This window comes from Amphibalanus amphitrite, unplaced genomic scaffold (genome assembly GCF_019059575.1).
Source record: "Amphibalanus amphitrite isolate SeventyFive unplaced genomic scaffold, NRLGWU_Aamphi_draft 000001F_arrow, whole genome shotgun sequence".
Classification (NCBI taxonomy): domain Eukaryota; kingdom Metazoa; phylum Arthropoda; class Thecostraca; order Balanomorpha; family Balanidae; genus Amphibalanus; species Amphibalanus amphitrite.
Window position 1 is genome coordinate 2350583 of NW_024881499.1, and position 20206 is coordinate 2370788.

At 49.0% G+C, this 20206-nt stretch overlaps 1 protein-coding gene across 6 annotated transcripts in view; it reads right to left on the reverse strand.

Annotated features, from left to right (window-relative positions):
- Positions 1 to 20206, reverse strand: part of LOC122389332 (NAD kinase-like) — a 66558-nt gene that overhangs the window by 27035 nt on the left and 19317 nt on the right. The window contains exon 1 of one of the 6 annotated variants that reach the window (XM_043381540.1): positions 13542 to 14130. The exons of the other annotated variants lie outside the window; for them this stretch is intronic. Within the exon in view, the coding sequence (XP_043237475.1) occupies positions 13542 to 14092 (551 nt within the window). The 5' untranslated portion in view covers positions 14093 to 14130. Of the gene's footprint in view, positions 1 to 13541; positions 14131 to 20206 lie in introns of those variants that run through there. 6 annotated transcript variants of the gene reach the window in all.

The following is a 20206-nucleotide window of genomic DNA, read 5'->3' on the forward strand; positions in this document are numbered from 1 at the left end:
GAACACGATGCTGGCAAAAGTAATGTTATGTCTCTTTTGAGTCAAAAGTTATTGCCGAAAAAACGCTTTTCGTAAAAACTGCTATTTTGGGACTTTTTGCCCTCTGGAGGCTAAACCGTTGACCTGAGGTCAAATCTGAGACCAATACTCAGAAAGGTCTGTAAAAGGGCTATCGAATGCGCTTTTCCGCGGCGCTATAGCTCTAGGTTCCCGAGATAGCCGTCGGCAGTTTCCAAAATGTTGAAATAGTCAACATTTTACCTTTGGTGACCTCTGGTGACCTGACCTTTGACCTGACAAAAAAAAGTATTTTCGTCCTTATTTTGGACGTTCTTTCGATTGCCGCTAACCGCGTGTCGCTACGTGGCCCAGGAGCCGAGTTAGAAGGAGGGGGGGGGGGGTGTTCAGACACCCCCCCGGCCCGGCGCGGAATCTCGGAGCACCGGTCCGGCGGGGATAATGATGAAAATATAGATGTAATAGAAGTGAAAAATGGAAGAGCCAAATCAAGCTCCCAAGCTCCAAGCTCCCTATCGCAGTAAACCCTTGACATGGCTGTAGAACATCTCCTTTTAACTATCCCGTCGGAGACGGCAAACGATTCCGATCATCGCATGCCATTAGCCGTGACGTCATAATGGCGATGTGCCCAGTAGCTGCTAATCCTATGATCGGGTTTATGACGTCAAAACCAGCCTCACATAAACCCGAAACCTTGACGATCCAGAGAGACCTGTTTACGGACCCTTCTCTCTGGACAAACAAGGAAGCCTTCACCTAACCTTGTACGGCATTAGCAGTAACTGCACATCGGTAGAACGCTGCTGAAGGTTTCCTGTCCAAAATTCGAATACGTGCAGCATCAGTTAAAAGCATCATACCATCGACGTTTACACTGAAGTCCATTCTATATTCAGAGGCAAAAGTAACAACAGGATTTCTATGAAAGCTCGATCACTGCCCTGATATGTAGCATGGCCTACCGTGGCCTGGTCCGTAGAAACACCGATCGATTGTAGACCGTTCCGACCTTGGCCTGAGGTGGCATCCCGTCTCTACGCCGTAAGAAGCAGCTAATCGCGCCGCCACTGAGCAGCCAGTTAATCGACCATTAGCAGCTCTCGAGCGATCTTAGAGCTCCAATAAACACCCAATCACGGGGGCTATGACGCCCAGCGCCGGAGCCAGGGCAGCGACGAACTATCGCAGCAACATCCAGGGGAACGGGACCAGGTGGCAGGTGCAAACGAAGGACCACCTCAAACAGGAGACCGAGAGAGGTAAAGTAAGCGAAAATAGAGCGAGAAGGGGAAAGGGTTATTAACTGGAAACGGAGGAACAATAAGAACAATAGGACGAAGAAACTTAGATGATGCACTTCAAACGGCCATCCAGTATTTAGACCAGATGGCAATCAAATGTGTCAAAACGACTTTGATCCTTAGTGCCGAACTGCAGCCAAACTAGTTCCTAGGACCCAGACCTAGGTCAATATGCTGACTTGAAGACCAGAGAGCTCGAGGAAGAAGCGAATCAGCCACAGGCTCCTTCGACGGTCTCGCTTCAGGTAACTTTGTCTGCTGTATCACACAATGCCCATGACCACCGACTGGGTAAAAGGCAGCACCAATCGACCAGAAAGGCCATGGAGCTTCTCTGCGTCAACATAACGAGGTGGCGGCCGGGAAAGTGCTGACTTTCAATAGTGTACATACTCGAGGTGGACGACGGCGATGGTATATGCAGAGTAAAGGATACGCCTCCGGGCCGCTTGTTTGTATATAAATGGGGATTGACCGTGACATTCAGGGTTAAGGTCAAGGTCAGCCGGCTAAAGCACAAACAAATAAATAAGTTGGGCTCACTAAAATCTTCAGACAACTGGAAGACTTGGATTCTTTTCATATATTTTGACAAACGGATTTTGACATCGCAAAATTTTTGGAAACTTTGAGCGAAGAAACCACACTTAAATGACAGAATATGTCAACTTTGGCCTAAACCTAAAAAGTAACTAAAAAGCGACGCAGTTGCTGGGGTACTTACATAAGCCACCTAAAATGAAACAAACAGAGAACCCGCTACACGTCCATTCTGTCACATACAAGGGCAAAAAGAAATTTAAACATGACTGAATGGGCCCAAGGCTAAATAACGCACTCCTGCGTCCGGCTGCCGCACGAAATAGCTAACGGGCTGTCGCGTAGACAAAGGGACGGCACTTTTAGACTCTGCATATACGTTATGGAACACGATGGGGAAAGGCCACTTCTGTTCACGCCACGCGTGAACCATCAACGTGCGCACCACGCAGGTTCTAAATCCCTCTGGTCCAGTGAATAGAGGTAAGAACGAGACATAGCCAAGGCCACTGAGCGTTAGGAGGGAAGGCAAACATCCCACCGCACGTATGTTGGACTACCGATGTCGTGGACAATGAGAAGTAGGGTGTGTCGTAATTAAACTTTTTATTTCAAATCATGGTGCTCCTATGATTTTCTTTTGCTCCTGCACGGTAGAAGGCCAGCTGTATAAGAAAAAGATCCTAGAAATAAAAACCCATCCTGCCGCATCATGTCAAAGTTTCGATGAAAATCAGTTTCTGGCGTTGAAGTCTCCACATACAACCCGATTTGTATTCCATTTTCTTGATATAAATGCCTTCGCTGACCAATTTGGTGCTTAAAGGAGCATTCTATGAACCACCCTAGGGGGTTTATGGCGAATATTTGGAACACTTTTGGTGAGAAAATGTCCAAAATCAGCATGGTTCTAAACGCATGCATCTGGTAGTAGGAAGCTAACACCACAAAAGAGACATATTGAGCTTTAACACCTGTAATGTTCAGGCAATGTGGTGGCGGATCCAATAGAAGTCCTAAGGTTAAGGCACATGCTTGCTAAAACTTTTAAACATGATTCCCCCCCCCCCCCCCCCAACACCACCACCGCCAAAAACATGCAGGCTTAGGAAGGCATTGTTTCCAACCGACCTGCCCGACTAACAACGTCCGTCAAGTGACTACCATCGACCGCCATTCCCGTTCATAAACGTTAGCTGCCGGTCATCATCCATCGCCAGTCCGTGGATCCGGCTTTGCAAATTATTGGAATGTGCCCCCCCCCCCCACACACACACACATATCACGGTTAGATCCGCTTCTGAGGTAACGTGTTGGACGGTACTCGTCACGCGGTGCATGGCGCTTAAACTAGTCCTTGTGCTTTGCATCAGATTATGGGTGAGTGTGCCCTGATTTAACCAATGTATTTTCAGCCAATCAAAATCGTCCCACACCCATGCGATCATCTGATGTTTCGGATAATTGGATTATTTATTCAATAAACGCCTCACGCATACGACATATTTCAGGGACAGCATTTGCGAGTTAAGCGATTGCTTCAGAATGTACTAACTCAAACAGTGTAGTCAAATTCACCACTGGTGACCGACTGACAGCTCTCAGCACGTTGATACTTTTCGTCCATACCCGTTAGGCGGCTACAGCTGATATACAGCCGTGCCTCTGCTTCTCAGTGGCAACCGACTCAGCTAACCCCATCACGACCTTTACGGCCCCTTCATTCACGGCCCGCTCCTCTGCTACCGCATGAATGAGCTAGGAGCCCATCATCCGCGGCTCGTTTCGGTTGTCTTCATTTTCAGATTCGCTGTGATCTGTGTGTTTGGAAATGACTCGATGATCAGTCAGGTGCTCTTTTTCAGCAAGTCCGACAGCTCACTCAGTCAAAGCGAACCACACACTTGTCAGCTCATATCGCGCTCTTCTGGGCCGTGCAAAAGAAAGCTACGCTGTCAGTAACGCTGGAAGCGCACACCTGTGAGTTCTGTGGGCCAGAACTCACGAAGACTCACAAAGACACAGGGACTCACTGTTGCATCATCTACACCTACAGGCTGCGCAGAACGTTTCCGACGCCGTGGACGACGACGCTGCTTTCGGTGGTCGTTCACGATTGCCCGATGCGGTTCCGCATACAGAGCGAAAGTTAAGACAGTTGACGAGCTACGGCATGCTAAATACCGACTCTGCTACCGGCTCTGAATTCAATTGCTGTACTATTGGTCTCAAGATAAGGGTCCAGGCGACCTGTAGGTTTGATGCGGTGAATACCCCGCCTTCGCCACACTCGCTCGGTGCTACGGAGCTCCGATCTCGCGACCGGTCACCTGTACTTGTAGACTGTGCCGCATGACATAGCAGTCGAGCGGGCCAGCGGAGCTTAGGCGGAAACTAGCGCCACGTTTGACAGAGAAGGACGCTCACCATTCCGGCGGGAGGGCCGCTCGCCATTTTAACTCCATGGACCGTCTCGCTGACAATGAAAGACACTACAGGACGACAATATAGGGTTCGGCAAAAGTTATGTCCACTACCTATGACAACACTTTCCTGTTCCTAATCGTGTCCACACCTGAGGGATGACGATTCAGGCTGCACTCCTGCATTGCACGGTCCTTGGCCGCAGAACATGAGGTGACGAACGGACCTCGGGTCACGGATCACCGAGCTACGGCCAGTTTCACAGAGATTGTCCACCTGAACGGCTGCGTCGCTACGTGAATGTCTGAAATTTCTATCAAGGGAGCTGAACCAGACAGACAGCCGGCATGCTCCAGGCCGAACTGACACAGCGTGCCATTGCTGATTGGTTGGGACATCTGCCTGTTGTTTTTGTTTGCAAGCCTTAATTATAGACGAACTGTCTGCACAGTCCGGTGTTGGTGGGTTAAGCATACGGCTGCTGGCAGTGTTGCTGATCCTTCCAGTTTGCCGGTGTGCGCCTACCATTTCAAACGTTACAGAAATCGCATTGAAAAAGGCGACCGGGAAGAGGGGCCAGTAGTTGGCGACAAAATTGGCCAAGCGGCTCGCGCTGAAGCGCTATCACATCTCCAAACAGGACCATGAGACGCTATTGGAAGAGCTCTCCAAGGCTCATTAACTACCTTCGGCCCAATACTAAGCCAACGCATGGTCAATGGCATGTTGACATGCATTTTCAATCAGGACGGCGCGCCAGCTCATCGCTCTGCCAAGGCCTAGCAGTGGTGCGAATTGAACGTGCCAGACTTCTGAAGGAAAGAGATGCTAGCTGGCTGCCCTCCGGACCTCATCCTGATCGACGAACTTCGAGCTGTCGTCCAGCAGGACCTGGACAAACAGAAGCCGGCGGCCAACCTCGGCGCCTTGTCGTTACAGCTCAAACGGGCATGATAAAAAATCCAGCCGTACTTACTGCACAACCTAGTTGCCAACATGCAAATTTGCGTTCGTATGTAAGTCCCTGTTCGTGGGGAATAAACTGAACGCTAAAGAGAATCGCTGTCCCCTATGTAGTAACTTAGAGAAAACATTTTTTTTAGGATAAAACTTGTGCCTGACCATGTAGCTCACGCATCATTCATTGCAGTTTCACCTTAGACTGTAAGACGTGGCAATTTGTTTAGGACGTAGCAATTAATGTTGTCATGATCGGCATACCACCGAGAACGTAACTATTTACATTATTATCTTAGCTGTTGCATATGTCAACCTTCATAACTTTTAATTTCCTACTGTTTCATATAATTTCATTTATGGCGCTGAACAAGTGTTGAACAGTTCATTTCAATAACTGCATTGTTAAACCTCCGGTAGGGTTAACCAATAACCAATATGTTAAGTGTTGCTCTAGCCCCGTTCGCTATGAGTTCGCTTTATAATTCTATCAAACGTGATATCATTCCAAGAAAGCACTAATAGTGTAGAGTGTAGAAGCCATTCCCACTGATGGGACTCGAAGCGATGCAGCTAGGTAATGCATAAGGCTGATTGGCGAATTTCAGCTTGTAGACAAGACAAGGAAACGTTCTGAAAAATCAAATCCACACGTAACAAACATATTTCAAGAGTGCACGTATCTCGTTGTCGTTGTATCCGTTATTCCTCGTCGGACCTATCGGCTTTCTGAATACCGAGAGGGGTCTAGTGTGTGTGTTTGGGGGGGGGGGACCCCGCCGCCGTTTCGCCCATTATTAAGCTAAAAGCCTTGCACCCAGCGATTCACAATAAAGTTAAAAGTGTCAGATCAACATGTGACCTCTGAGGTCAGGTCACGTGCACAAATGCAGGGTGTTCATTAGCGAATGACGTAAAGTAAGCCCCCGCTGGAGCCCCAAATGATCGCCGGCCATCGTGCATTGAGTTCGCTCCGCAATTTGAGTTGCTTGAGGTTAAACGGTGAAGTCCAAGCAGGAAAAATCGGCAGACTGCAGAGTGACCAGGGGTGCTGGGATCTTGTTCAGTTGCTCGAAGGTGAAGAGAGTCTAGCAATTCTTCAGTAATCTGTCCAGTATTCACGTTCGCAATGGCTTAAGAAACCTGGGAAGGCATTTTTAAATATATGGACTAGTGATGTCAATTACAGAAAGTCGTGATACCGATACCAAACCAAATACCAACAGGAACCGTGGGAAAATACCGAAACCGAACCGACTTGGGAATATCAGGGAAATGCCAACTTTTTACCAAAGTCACAGTCTCTTTTACAGTAGCGAGGATTCACAATACCAACAAAATACCAAATATGTTAGCCTCGAAACGTCAAATACCAAGTTGGTATCGGTTTGGTATCGGTATGCCAAAAAGTTGGTATTTGATTGACATCTCTAATATGGACAATCCTCCACAAGAAGAAACTGAACTTATCGTCCGATCCTAATGACCGTCATCTTCCCTGACAGCATGGTGTCGAGGCTGGAAGCGTGCACCTTTTGGCTCACGGCTCAGTGAAGCGGAAGAATGGTCCGTAAGGGTGATATTGAGTGACGAAAAGTGGCTCGCGCTACAGCAAGCACCCGCAAGAATAATACAGGCTCCTTCGTCGAAGAATCCACAAAAGTTGATTCCATACAAGGATGTGCACGGAGCGAAGGTCTTGGCCGAGGTCTGCCGCACGGAGAAGCAAGTTTTCTTCGAGCGACACAACTGATTTCTGTTTGTGCTATGTAAAATGTGTAAGATTTATCATTGCAACGGTGAGCTGTTTATGCAATATGTCTTAAGCCTCTGGCGGGGCTGACTTTATGTCATCTTTTATTGATGACCCTGTAATTTAGAGGATAGCGCGTGGATGTTTAAATGCGGTTATCCCGCACCGTAGACAGTGTTTACAATTGCTTCACGTGCAAAGAGATAAAATTATCATATGTCGTGTAACTGATTTTTTAAACGTCTAGACGATTAACAAACTGCTAAACGTCTAGTAGACATTTCGTCTAGTCTGAAATATGTCGTATTTTTATATAAAATGTATTCTTTACCATTAAGCGCCCGAAAGATATCGGCGGTACGGGATGAAATTATTTAACCGCTCGTAGGTAGAAAAATATTTTAAACGTCTCGCCTAACCGCTCGACGTTTAAAATATTTGTTCTACCTGCTCGAGGTTTAATATATAACCACCTTGTATTTCAGTTGGAACGGTAGTTAATATATATTAAACCGCGAGTATGGTAGAACAATTTTTTAAACGTCTCGCCTATCGGCTCGACGTTTAAAATATTTTTCTACCTACGAGTGGTTTAATAATTTTATCCCGTACCGCTGGCATCTTTCGGTCACTTAATTTAAAAAATACATTTTATGTAAAAATACGGCATATTTCAGGCTAGACAAAATGTCTACTAGACGTTTAACAGTTGGTTAAACGTCTAGACGTTTAAAAAATGAGGTAAACGACATCTGCTGACAATTTTCTCTCTTTGCACGTGAAGCAATTGTAAACACTGCCTACGGTGCGCGGGATAATGACAAAAAACTCCAATATCTATGTGACGTCGTTTATGATGTTGCACATGGTTCACAACGCAAAAGTTGAGCATCGATCTTGCAAGGGGTGAAGCGACACGAGCCCTCCATGTGCAAACGATAGTCTTAAGTCATTTTGTTTTTGTCATCAACATAAATTTTAATATTTCCCTTGTTGAATTATGATGGTGAGGGAGGTCACGTCATTGACCTAGCTTTACGTGAACTTCTAGAAATTACGAGACATAAAAGTTGCAAGGTCTCGGAAGAATATGAAGTCATGTGAGTTTTATTAATCTGCAGAAGTTGACCTAGCAATGGCGGAGTTGCCAAGCCGCAATATTTTGGGACCGAGTGAAGTCTTTTATGACGTCATAGGTCAGTGACTCGACAAGAATTGAAAATGTAATTGGTCGTTGGTGTCACCAGAGAATCGGCTTGAATCAAGTCAGGTGTCAGTGTGCTATTTTTCAGCTTTCAGGTTTCCTTGTTGAGAGCAATCGCAAGAAGTCTGGGGTAGGTAACACCCGTCACCCTCATCTATGGAAAGTTATGCTTTTGCGGAGCGACCTTCAAAGCTAGCGCGCCCCATGCACTGTCGTGTTTTCAGCTTGCTGTCGGTTTTCCAATATATGGAAGCCAGTTACAGGCGTCTCTTAGTCTCTCATTGGTCAATCGCACACACCACGTGTGGTTCATCAACGACCAATGAGAAGATGAGAAACGCCAGCAAACTGACAGCATGCTGATTTGGTGATCAAACAGCGCCCTGACCACACCCCTCCCATCTATCGCTGACACCCTGCTCGGTAACTCGTCTCGAGACGCGACTGAGCCAGGCCCTTCGACCGGTTACCGCCGCCGGCATAATTCCGCCTGATTCCGACTGCACCGCTGGACACCACACTGCGGCGAGCGACCCCGCTGTCAGACTCGGGCCGAACGCACCCCCTCCCCTACCCCCACTCCAGCTGTGGCGAGGGTGAGGGTATTCACCGCATCAAACCTACAGGCCGCCTGGACCCTTATCTTGAGACCAATAGTACCTACCTGTCGGTCGCTACTGATCAAGGAAGCTACACACACGGTGTTGCTACAGAAACTGTTTAAAGTGTTAGAAACTTCCTGTCTTGCCGGGAGGTGCAGTCCGGACTCTGGCGAAGAACCTACGCACATAAGCTCCTACTGTTAATAGCACAGCGTAACTTCTTACTGGGTTCATCTTGCTATGGTGCTGTTCTGCTCGCAATCCCCGCACAGGTTTGCATTTCGGCCGTTCAGGTGTCACCGCTAGACGCTAGGGCAGAAGCCGCACGGTCTCAGAAGTACGGAATATAAGGAAGCGAGTGTGGACTTCGCTGTAACTTTTTTGAAAATGTAAGAAAGCGGCGCTTCACCACTCACCGAGCCACCTCCCAAGACGATCAGCGCCTCGGCGTCTATTCCGTCTACACGGCGGCATAGGAGCGGTCCGTAAACGTAAGGGGGCGGGGGTAGCTGGGTCAGTCGTCGGGCGAGCAGCAGACGCGGCGGTATCTGAAACCGCCTCACACGTCGACGAAATGTTCCAACGTTTGAAAGAAGTTGGCGATTGGCGACTACTGTTGCATGGGGCTAGTGATAATACAAATATTTGGCTCGCAAATGCTGTCCCTGAAATATGTTATGTGCGTGAGGGTGAATAAATGCACCAATCGTCGGATGATTATATGGGTCTGGGACAACAAATATAGTAATTAAATCATGGTACACCTCCCACATTCGGATATAAAGCACAAGTACGAACTAAGAGTTTAATCGCCATGCATCGCGTGACGAGTATCCACCGCCCAACACGTTACCTGAGAAGCGGATCTAAGCGTAATGTGTGTGTGTGGGGGGGGGGGGGAGGCACATTCTAATAATTTGCAAAGCCGGATCCACGGACTGGCGATGGATGATGACCGGCAGCTAACGTTTATGAACGGGAATGGCGGCCGATGATAGTCACTTGACGGACGTTGTTAATCGGGCAGGTCGGTTGGAAACAATAAATACCTAAGCCTAATACCTAATACCAAAGTTTTTAGGGGTGGTGGTGTTGGAGGTGGGAATCATGTTTAAAAGTTTAAGCAAGCATGTGCCTTAACCTTAGGACTCCTATCGGATCTGCCACCACATTGCCTCAACATTACACCTGTGTCAAAGCTCAATATGTCTATTTTGTGGTGTTATCTTCCTACTTCCAAATGCATGCGCCTAAAACCATGTCAATTTGGGAAATTTATGCTCCAAAAAAGTACAAAATATTCAACGAAAACCCTTTCATGTGGTTCCTAGGTTACTCCCTTGCATAGAATACCACTCACCAAAGACATTTATATCACGAAAATAAAAGAATAAACAGGCCGTATCAGGAGACTTCAACGCCACAAACTGATTTTGCTCGAAACTTTGACATGACGCGGCAGGATGGGTTTTAATTTCTCGAAAATTTTACTTGTACAGCTGGTCTTCGGTTGTCTTGGAGCAAAGGATAATCATAGGAGCACCGTGATCTGTGACTAGCGACACACCCTAATGAGAAGCCTACCGCCGAACCACCAGACGTGGTTTCATCCCATGGATATCACGCCGGCATACCGTAGCGGCGCGGCGCTGTCACGGGCGTCACGGGCGTCACCGACCGCTGACGCACGTCACGGCCGTGTCACGTGACGGTGTCACGGCGTGTCCGGCCGGAGTCACGCGGCGTCACGCCACTGGCAGTGACACACCTCCAGCGCATGTCACGGCCGACGGTGACCTACACACAGCAGACAGCGAGGCTACGAGCTAATGAGTTTATGAGGTTCGCATATCCGAAAAAAAAAACATAAAGCAGGCATATGTGACGCAGTGACCTACTATGTGACCACACACGTCGCCTAGAAGCGGTATCTGTATCACAGCGTGGCACCTGCCTCTATGCCTCCGACTCAAACTGGCTAGTTCGGCTAATTAATACAAACTAGATTGCACCACGGACACCTATCTTACACCTGTAGGAGCGCCACCCGGCCAGTAAGGAAACCGGAAGGCAGGGTGTATGTCCGCTGCCGTAAAAACACGCAGTGATTATAGAATGACCACATCCCCCGGAGGTTGGCGGTGGAGGCGAGCGGCGACCACAGCCCGGGGAGCGCCGCGCGCTCAGACCGGCTGCTCTAGAAGCCTCCGCAGCTCGGCAGAATTATGGGAGGTGCGATCCCAGAATGGTGTCGGAGGATTAGGGACACAGGGCGGCTGAAGCCAACCATCGAATACGTGCGTGAGTGGTATTAATAGGATTGAAATGAGGTTGTTCTATAAACCTGGGAGGATAATAAGTACAATCAGTTGAAGCGGTCATAAATATGCTTCCAGTAACAGGGGAGAAGGGGAGGGGAGAAACAGGAAAGATCCAAAAAGTAAACAAAAGTAAAAGTCTAATATCTTGAAAACCGGTGAATATTTTTCGGTGAAATTTGGTGGATATTCGTTTTCGCTCTTTCTGAACTGAGCGACTTCACTTTCATGCCAATTCATTAACTTTTTTGAAGGTGGGAGCCGGGAGGGTCCCTTTAATTCCCGTAAAACGAATAGGACAATTAGTCCTAAAGCCTGTAACTCAACAAGGCAATCGCTGAACTTGGTGTAACTTTGCGTGCGTTCGGCATCCGGATAATCAGGGAGAATTTTTCGAGATCACCGGGATCATTTGGCGTTTTAGGCGGACACCGTGCACAACGGTTATGACAATAGTAGAAGAGCCATTAGTGAAGCAAAAGCAATCTAAAGATGTGACTGATTGCATCAACGGTCCCTGCAATATCAAATAATTACCGGTGATTCCGGATAATTATCCCTCATTTTCCGGATGCCGAACGTAAGGTTTGTATCGCTGACATACGACGAAAGCATCCCTCCTTCATGCTTTTCGTGTGATTCCAGCACACCCACTGTTTCAGCTCGCCTGGAGTTACATATTTGCTATTTGCCCTTGAGCAAGATCAATAGGCCGTGCGTACGCCATTGCTGACTGCTAAGGGCTCTACCTGGGTGTGCTTGCAGATCACAGTCGTTATCATCAACATGGCTTTCATAAGTGATCCACAAACATTTTTGTCGCATACCAAACCATTCGAGCCTTCAGGGAGTTGGTCGCAAATCTTAGTTATTTGGTTAGTAGATAATCAGTTCCCCCGGTGTTATAACCACGTGTTCAAACCGCTCTACCGGGTGTAACTGTTTTTCACTACCATACTCGAGCAAAACGAGGTCATCTTCATCGCAGGGGCGGCTCGAAGGACAAAAATTATGACGTCTGCAATAATACCACTGCAATAATGTGTTTCATTTAAGTAGCATTCTAATTATCGTGCCCCTATCTCGACAAATCAGATGGAATTAAAATCCAATAGAGCAAATGTTAACAGTTCACCTAAGCAGATTACTCTGGAGACAGAGATGTCATTGCGTCATTATTGGAACCCTCTACGGCCGACCCACATTGGTGCCAATCGGCGATCGCTTCTGACCGGCAAATGAGTTGCCTCACACACGTCTCGCAGCATTCCGGGGGAACACGCGGCACACGCTGCTCGTCGATCGTCGGCGCAATACCGGCGGCGCGGCGCGATTGGCACATTAGCGCCGGCCCGGGTCGCCAGGTCAAGGTCCGACGCCGCCGGAAGAGGTGCCCAAACGCCCGGGCGCCACAAGGACGGGACATCTTCTCCCGGATATTTCACAACACACCGGCATAGGTCGCTGTTTTCCGGCGCCCAGGTGCCGTGTCAAAACAACACCTCGGTCACCATGGTTACGTGCCGCTGAACAATGCTAGTCGAGTGGCCTGCAGGTTGCCATGGCAGCAGAGTGCATAACGGTGATGTCTCACCGCTGCAGATGTCGCCGGAAATGTTGACAAGTCAAACGGAAATGCTTTGAAAGCCGCAAGGCTCGGCCAGGTGCTATTTGCAATGTAGATGGGAGATAAGCCGATACAAAAAGGCAATTCATCCTGACCGAATATGGCCTTGTTGGTCAGGTTCTGAACGTGACTGTTGTTCCGTTTTAACAGCCCTTTAAAAGATGACAAGGAAGATACTAGATAGGTAATTGTCATGACCAATTTTGACAAGAAATGACTTCGTGAGCTCATTATCTTATCGTTATAATATACAGCGAGCCCATTTCATAGATTAAAATGTCCCGCTGATATCAATCAGTGGCTGATAGTGGCTGATGACATCAATCGATTTCAACCAGCATCGTTCGGATTCTAGAAAGGACCCAAAAGCACCTGGAATGCTGGAGGCCTCGAAAAATAAGAACCGTTCCATCACCTAACACCACACAGGATCGGCGAGGTTCCGGAGACCAAAACAAACAGCCCACTGCCAGTGCATCCCGAGCCTTCCCCGAGAGTAACGGACCGTGACTCTGACCCCGTCAGTGGCTCCAATTACCTCTCTCGACAAATTAGCCGCGCTCATCCGGCTGCAGCTACCCAGATAAGCGCCGCACCGTCTGGCCGCGTGTAATTCGCGGAACACCGGTCCATCGGGCAGGGAAACTATCTCACCTAGCCTATACAGCAACCGGCTCGCAACACCGACCGATAACACGTCAAATAAGCTGACGACAAACGTCCGACACCGAGCTGCCAGGTGTCTGACGGATGTCCACCTGCACACGTCCATCCACTCCAGGATTGGCACTCACCAGAGGTTGACATACTGCGTCATCTCCACATGGTCGCTAATGTTGCCCTTGTCGATGTGCCGGTCCAGGAAGCCCTGGAGCGCCACGCGCGGGTCCAGCGGCCGCTTCAGCAGGTGCTCACACTCGGGGGAGTCGACGACGGCGGCGCGCGCGGTGCGCAGGCCGCGCCGGCCCACCGGCACCCGGTCCAGGTTCGTCTCCAGGGACAGGAAGCGCATCTGCTCCACCAGAGACATGGCTGCGGCGCTGGACGGACGACCGAGAGGTGGCGGAGGAGGCCGACCGGCAGGTCTGCGAGCGCCGCTGCGTCGCCAACTGCCGGGCCGCGCTGCCGGAGCCGACTGGGCAGGCCGGGCCGGGCGGCCACCACCTGAGCGGCCAGCAGTGGCCGGCCGGCCGGCCTCGAGACGCCGCCAGCGCCACGGCGCCGGCGACGGTCGACCGCCGGCGCCGCCCGCGGCCCGGCCACCGGGCGCAGGGGGTTCCGGAGCAACAGGTCGACTGGGGCGCCCAGGGCGGTGGTGGCGAGGGGCGGGAGCAGCGGACACCATAAACGAGCCAGCCTATTGCCTGATGAGGAATGCTGCACAAAGTTCCGGCCGGTGACACGGCGGAGGGTTCTGCAGCTAATTGCTGGTGGTTCGACAGTGGTCCGATGTCGTCCGACCGCGCTACCGTGGCCGGAGGGCGGCTGTAGACGGTCCGCGGTCCTGGGGCGGCTACACAGTGGCCCGGGCGCGGTCAGAAATTGCAAGTGATTGGATGTCGGCTTGGGCTGCCCGTGTGGCGTGTTCCGAGGGTGGTCAAACAGCAGCTGTCCAGTCCCCGGATAAGCTGGGTTATCGGTCATCCTGGCAACATGAGAATAGGACGGCAGTCGGCAATCCTCATGAAGTGCCTGTCAGCTAGCAAAGGAAGAAACGAAAAACAGTTCCCGTGATGTCTCGAATCATCAGCAATTAGAAGCAGCGCGATGCATCTTTGCCGCGAGCCGACAAAACTGAGTCAATCAGAAACCTGTTGCCCTGATTGAAATGTAGCAATGGGCAACCAGTTATGCTCTTCCTCATGATACAATGATTTGCGAAAATCACTCCTACTTTTCATCAAACAATCCTGAAGAAAGTGCAAGTCATGAAGCAAAGCGGATGAAATTGCAAAATTTATTTCACAAGGATATGAACTTACGGTGGACATAACTTCAAGATGAGCAGACATCCTGAAAGAACGCCACGGGATGGATATATGAACTTTAAGATCAGCTCATTGATCTCACAGTAAACGGTTTCAGTAAGGTTCAGGTCATTCCATAACAGTGTCCGCAGTCCGTACCCATCGTCCACCCGCAGCGGAGGAGAGCCGGGGGGGGGGGGGGGGGGGAACTGGGGAGAACCGGGGGGGGGGGAGGTGCAGGGCCATTAGCGGCCACTATCGAGTTCTGCTCCCCGAGAGAACAGCTCCTGTCATATGACCGCTGGCACTCACGCGACGCAGGCACGAAGCCAATGCTACAGAGCGCAGAATGAGGTGCCCACTTACCAGCGATCGATGAGGGGTGAACGATCATGAGAGGAAGGCTAATGGATGAGGAAGGCAAGGATAAATATGAATGTCATTTGATAAATTGGAATTGATTTTCGCACCAAAATACGCAAAACTCCTTTACATAAGTTGGTGGTATAAATCATCCGCTGAACCTTAAAATGCCTACATAATATCCATTGGTCAGTTGGTCACCACCCAGCTACCACGGCGGAAGTGAGGAGGGGAGGTGACCGAGTGGCGTGCTTCACGACCGGTCAGCCGACTGGATCGAAGTGGCAAATAATGGATCGTGTCAGCTGGCACTACCGGGCCAGCTGCTGTCCATATTTGTCACAGGTGTCAACAGCTCCCGGAAAATGGATGAACGCTCCGGAAAGGCCATTTCCATAACGAGAAACTGAACGGTTTAGATATCTAGCAGCAGCATAACGAGTGCCTTGGAACATACAGCGCACCTGCTGCACACCCCGGTAACGGCGGAAGGTCCAGAGGTGCACTGGCGACTTGATAAAAATACAGCGACATGCTGTCAGAAATCGATCGTAAGCAGCGCGGACTCAGGAAGGGTCAGGGGTGTTACCGTGCAGTGCTCAATCGGGTGAGAGCCGCGAAAACATCAGGGCCACAAAATACTGTCACCACTTCCCAGGTGTCCATAGCGCTGAGGAACTGACCAGCTGACCACCCATTATCGCTACTGAGAGCAAGATGCCTTCTTCCAGACGCCCTTTTTACATTCGTCTCATCATGGGAGCACCCAGGAAGGAGACATTATTTCACCAGAACTTTCTGAAGAGGAGTTGCATCGAGCGGATCAGACACAAATGATCCCCAACGAATCTGGAGTGAAAAGGACCAACTTGCACCGTCGCCACGCTACACACAGACTCGGGCAGGCACAATCGAAACTCGAATCGCATCTTACTACGCCACGCTGCGTTTGCCCAAAAAATTGCGGCATGAGCCACGAACAGCCAACAGGCCGCCTCGGAGAAACTATCTCAGACTATAGTAGCCCACTCCAGCGTTCTGCCATAGCGTAACAACCGCCCCACAAGGCAGGCGGTTACATAACTCAACCAGAACTAGGCACAAGAGTGGGCTATCACCAGTAATTTGTACTGAGCTGAATCTCCTGGAATCCACTTACAAACTCTGTAGCTCGCTCGATTAGCCCAGAGTAGGACTAAGTGAAACAATCTGGGTAACCGTCTAACCGGCTATCCCATTCAAACAACAACAGCAATGGTGAACAGAGAACACGCTCGGCCAATAGATGTCTCGATGGAGGCGAGAACTGAGACATTGTGCCCAGCATTCACCCAAAGCTCGATATAACTGTGCTGCTCTGCAACTTGGGCACCAGCAGACCGAACAGATATCTAACAAAGACTCCTCCCTTACCCAAATCATGCCCCTCTCCAGGCTACAATCTGACCTAACCGACACCTCAGTCGCCACTCAGCCGCCGGTGCACGGTAGGCAGACCGTCAGCGACGGACCCGGACAAGGCCGGGGGATTATCTCCAAAGCCAGGAGCCGCGGGGTAACTGACGGATTACTGTCGGCAGGCGCTGTCTGCCGCAGCGGTCAGCTGCTACCGCGTCACTAATCCAAACTAAATGAGTGACCAATATAGCCAGTTTTACCAGGAAAAATATCACTCTCTGAGTTACTCTGTCACGCCAGGACACCAAAAAGCTCGACTGTCATAGGTAATAAGACGTTAATTGAGAGACAAGTAGCAGGCGTCCTCTGTGGTGCTACTTCCTTTCCGCATTAAAATCCCTTCATGATTCGTGTGACCCCATTCTTTGTGAGCTAAAGCCTCGTTCATACAAGTGATGTCGGTCAAAGGCTGAATCGCACGGACAGATGCTTTTGACATGGGTCAAGAGTAAAAGACATCCTTCGCAATAAGTTCCAAGGATACCATATTACGTTGGTTCATTAGGGCAGACAAGACAGCATAATGCCAAGCTTGGTAGAATCCTCCACTTGAAATAATTCTTAAATTAATTATGGTATGCTTGTGCCAAGCAATCGGTGTCGAACGCCACCACTACCAGAATACTCGAACGCCAGCCAGCTCCGCAATAAGGTCATGCTTCAAGGTTATCTCGTATGACAGTCACATATTTCCGTCAGAAATCATCGACGAGCTATTCACCTCTTCAGACTTCAGCGCCAGCCGCCAGGCTTCGATAAGCATCACACAGCATACCACTCAGTCATTCAGCAAACGAAAATGCACCCGTCACTCGAGCCAACAAAACACACACGACTTATTTGAACTCTGGGTAGTCGGACAACCAGTCACCGCACCCAGGACTAGGGAGGCAGCGGAGCCACGCCCTGCCCTAAATGTTCTGCTCCTCCCTGCGGTAATTTTCATTACAGGGTGTGGTGATGTTCGAACAGCGAGACGTAAAGCGGAAAGAATACCAGACAAAGCAAATGTCGGGATGGTTGGGTGATACTTTTTAGATATATTAACCCGCGCCCTGATGGGGAGGGGGCATTTTGGCCCCCCTGTGGTTTTTCTTAAATAGCTAAAAAAAACGGCGGCGCACAGCGCCGCCAAATTTTGGGTACCTTACCGGGCATCAATTTGACACCTCCACACAAAATTTCAAGTCACAGGTCACCTCAGGTCAGGAGTTATTGAGGTCAAACTGAGGTCATGTTCGAGTAAAAATGAGCAAAAAACATGACATCGTGAAATGCTCACCAATTCTACAGTTAACAAGCAATTTTAAAGTTCTTTATGTGGTTGTGTAGAGGAAAGACGGCGCTACAAAACTGCTATCTCGGATTTTCTAAATTTTGGGATTGTGACCCCCAAATATAAAAAAATGATTTTTTTTAGAAAAACTAAAAAAATTTCCATTTTTTCGAATTTCGAAAAAACGGAATATAGGTATGTGATAGTCCCTGCGCTCTTCGATATACATACCAAATTTTAGATCGATACCTCTTTTTTGGCCAAGTTATAGCGAAAAAACTGTTAAAAATTGATGACGTCAAATTTTTTAGCTCAATTTTTTTAAGCAATTTTAGACCTCGTAGCGCAAAACGGAGACCACCATTGAACTCCCCGTGACGAGCTGCATCGAATCGATACCCATTTTATGCAAAATATCAACTTTGAAATTTGACCTTTTTTGACCTGACCTTGACCTGACCTTGACCTGACCTTCACCAAAACATAATCTCAATTGATCCCAAGGGCTGCCTGTCCCACATACTCGCATTTGGCATATAAAATGGACCATAAAACATGCATCACATGATATTTTTAATTTGTGACCCTCAGTCACCTGACCTCTGTGACCTGACCAGGTATCACTGACCTCAAATAGAAAAATATGTGTTTGACGATCATTATCCCATCGATGATTTTCAATGAAATGCATTTTACTCGATTTTACAACGCATTTCTTGAAATGCCTGTAAACGGTGAAAATTCGACCTTTGACCTGACCTGTGACGTCATCGGTTTGACCGAGGTCAATGAAATTGGGTCACAAGGTAGTTCCCCGTTGGGGTTATCCAACGCCGTTTACCGCTTGTCGCTATGTTGCGTGGTTCTCGAGATCTTAGGGGGGGGGGCAAAATGCCCCCCCCCCCATCAGACCGCGTTGCTCGGCAGACCCCATCAGGGCGCGGGTTAACCTCCTCATCCTTCCCACTGCTTTATCGGAATGAAAACTGCCCATGCCAATCCTGCCGGAAGGCCAGTCATATTCACTGTTGACTGGCGACTATCTATGTACATATACAAACACAGGTGCGGCAAGACACCAAGTATGCACAGTGCACACCGCCCAGAACATGCAGAATGCCTGTCCACTGTCCATTGACAAATGCAAATCCAGCGGTAGTAAGCCGCTCAGAGGGAGACACTATCGCCTTTAAAGTGACCATCCCACCTTAACATTAGTTTTGAGTTGAGATAGCCAAATTGGTGGCCATGGCCTGCAAATACCGGTTTGGGCACTCACAACATCGAAAAATGCTTTAATTCGGAAAAATGGAATTTCAAACTTGCAGTTTTCAGATTCTAAGGGGCTAATGCATCGGAATGCCCCCTTAGAATTTGTGACTTCAGCGGAGATCTAATGATTTTAAATCTTTGACTAAAACGTTTGGTAGCAAGCGGTGGTATAAGCAGGGTATACGCTGCTTTCCGCGCAACAAGTGCCGCACTTTCAAATAAAGTCGCTAGGAACAGTCGAGATCCCAAAAAGTAAACAAAAGTAAAAGTCTAGTACATTGAAAACCGGTGAATATTTTTCGATGAAATTTAGTAGATATTCGTTTTTGCTCTTTCTGAACCGAGCGACATCACTTCCATGCCAATTCATTAACCTTTTTGAAGGTGGGAGGGTCCCTATAATATACAAACCTTCAGGCGACGGAAACAGGGCTGGGGGGACATGGATTTACAGAAATAATAACAATAAATAATAATAAAAACAAAGTGGATCGCCGGCCTCTAGCAAGTTACCCGGTAACAGCTAATTGGAGCAGCATAAAACAGAACTACCGGTAAGAGAGGGAGAGGGAGAGGGAGAGGGAGAGGGAGAGGGAGAGGGAGAGAGAGAGAGAGAGAGAGAGAGAGAGAGAGAGAGAGAGAGAGAGAGAGAGAGAGAGAGAGAGAGAGAGAGAGAGAGAGAGAGAGAGAGAGAGAGAGAGAGAGAGAGAGAGAGAGAGAGAGAGAGAGAGAGAGAGAGAGAGAGAGAGAGAGAGAGAGAGAGAGAGAGAGAGAGAGAGAACATTGGTCTGGGCAGACACCCTAGTGAGTCGCCATGGGTGAGCCTATCCAAATGGACAGACCGACCAGCCCCCCAAGCACTCACTGCACCCTGCTCCCTCAGGAGCTGCGGTGCACTCCAATTGGAGCCGCCCGGAAGAGGGGTTGCGGCGTAGAGGAGAAGGATTTGAATGTCCTGAGGAATGATAGAAACGACGGAACGGGTCCGAGAGTGAGCATGAAGGAGGTGCTCTCACAGAAGGTGGGGTGAGGTACTGCTTAGCCTCTAGTGTCTCAAAACCTAACTACAAAAAAAAGCTGCAAAACATCTTGTCTTAGACTCACCCATACATCAGCGAGGAAT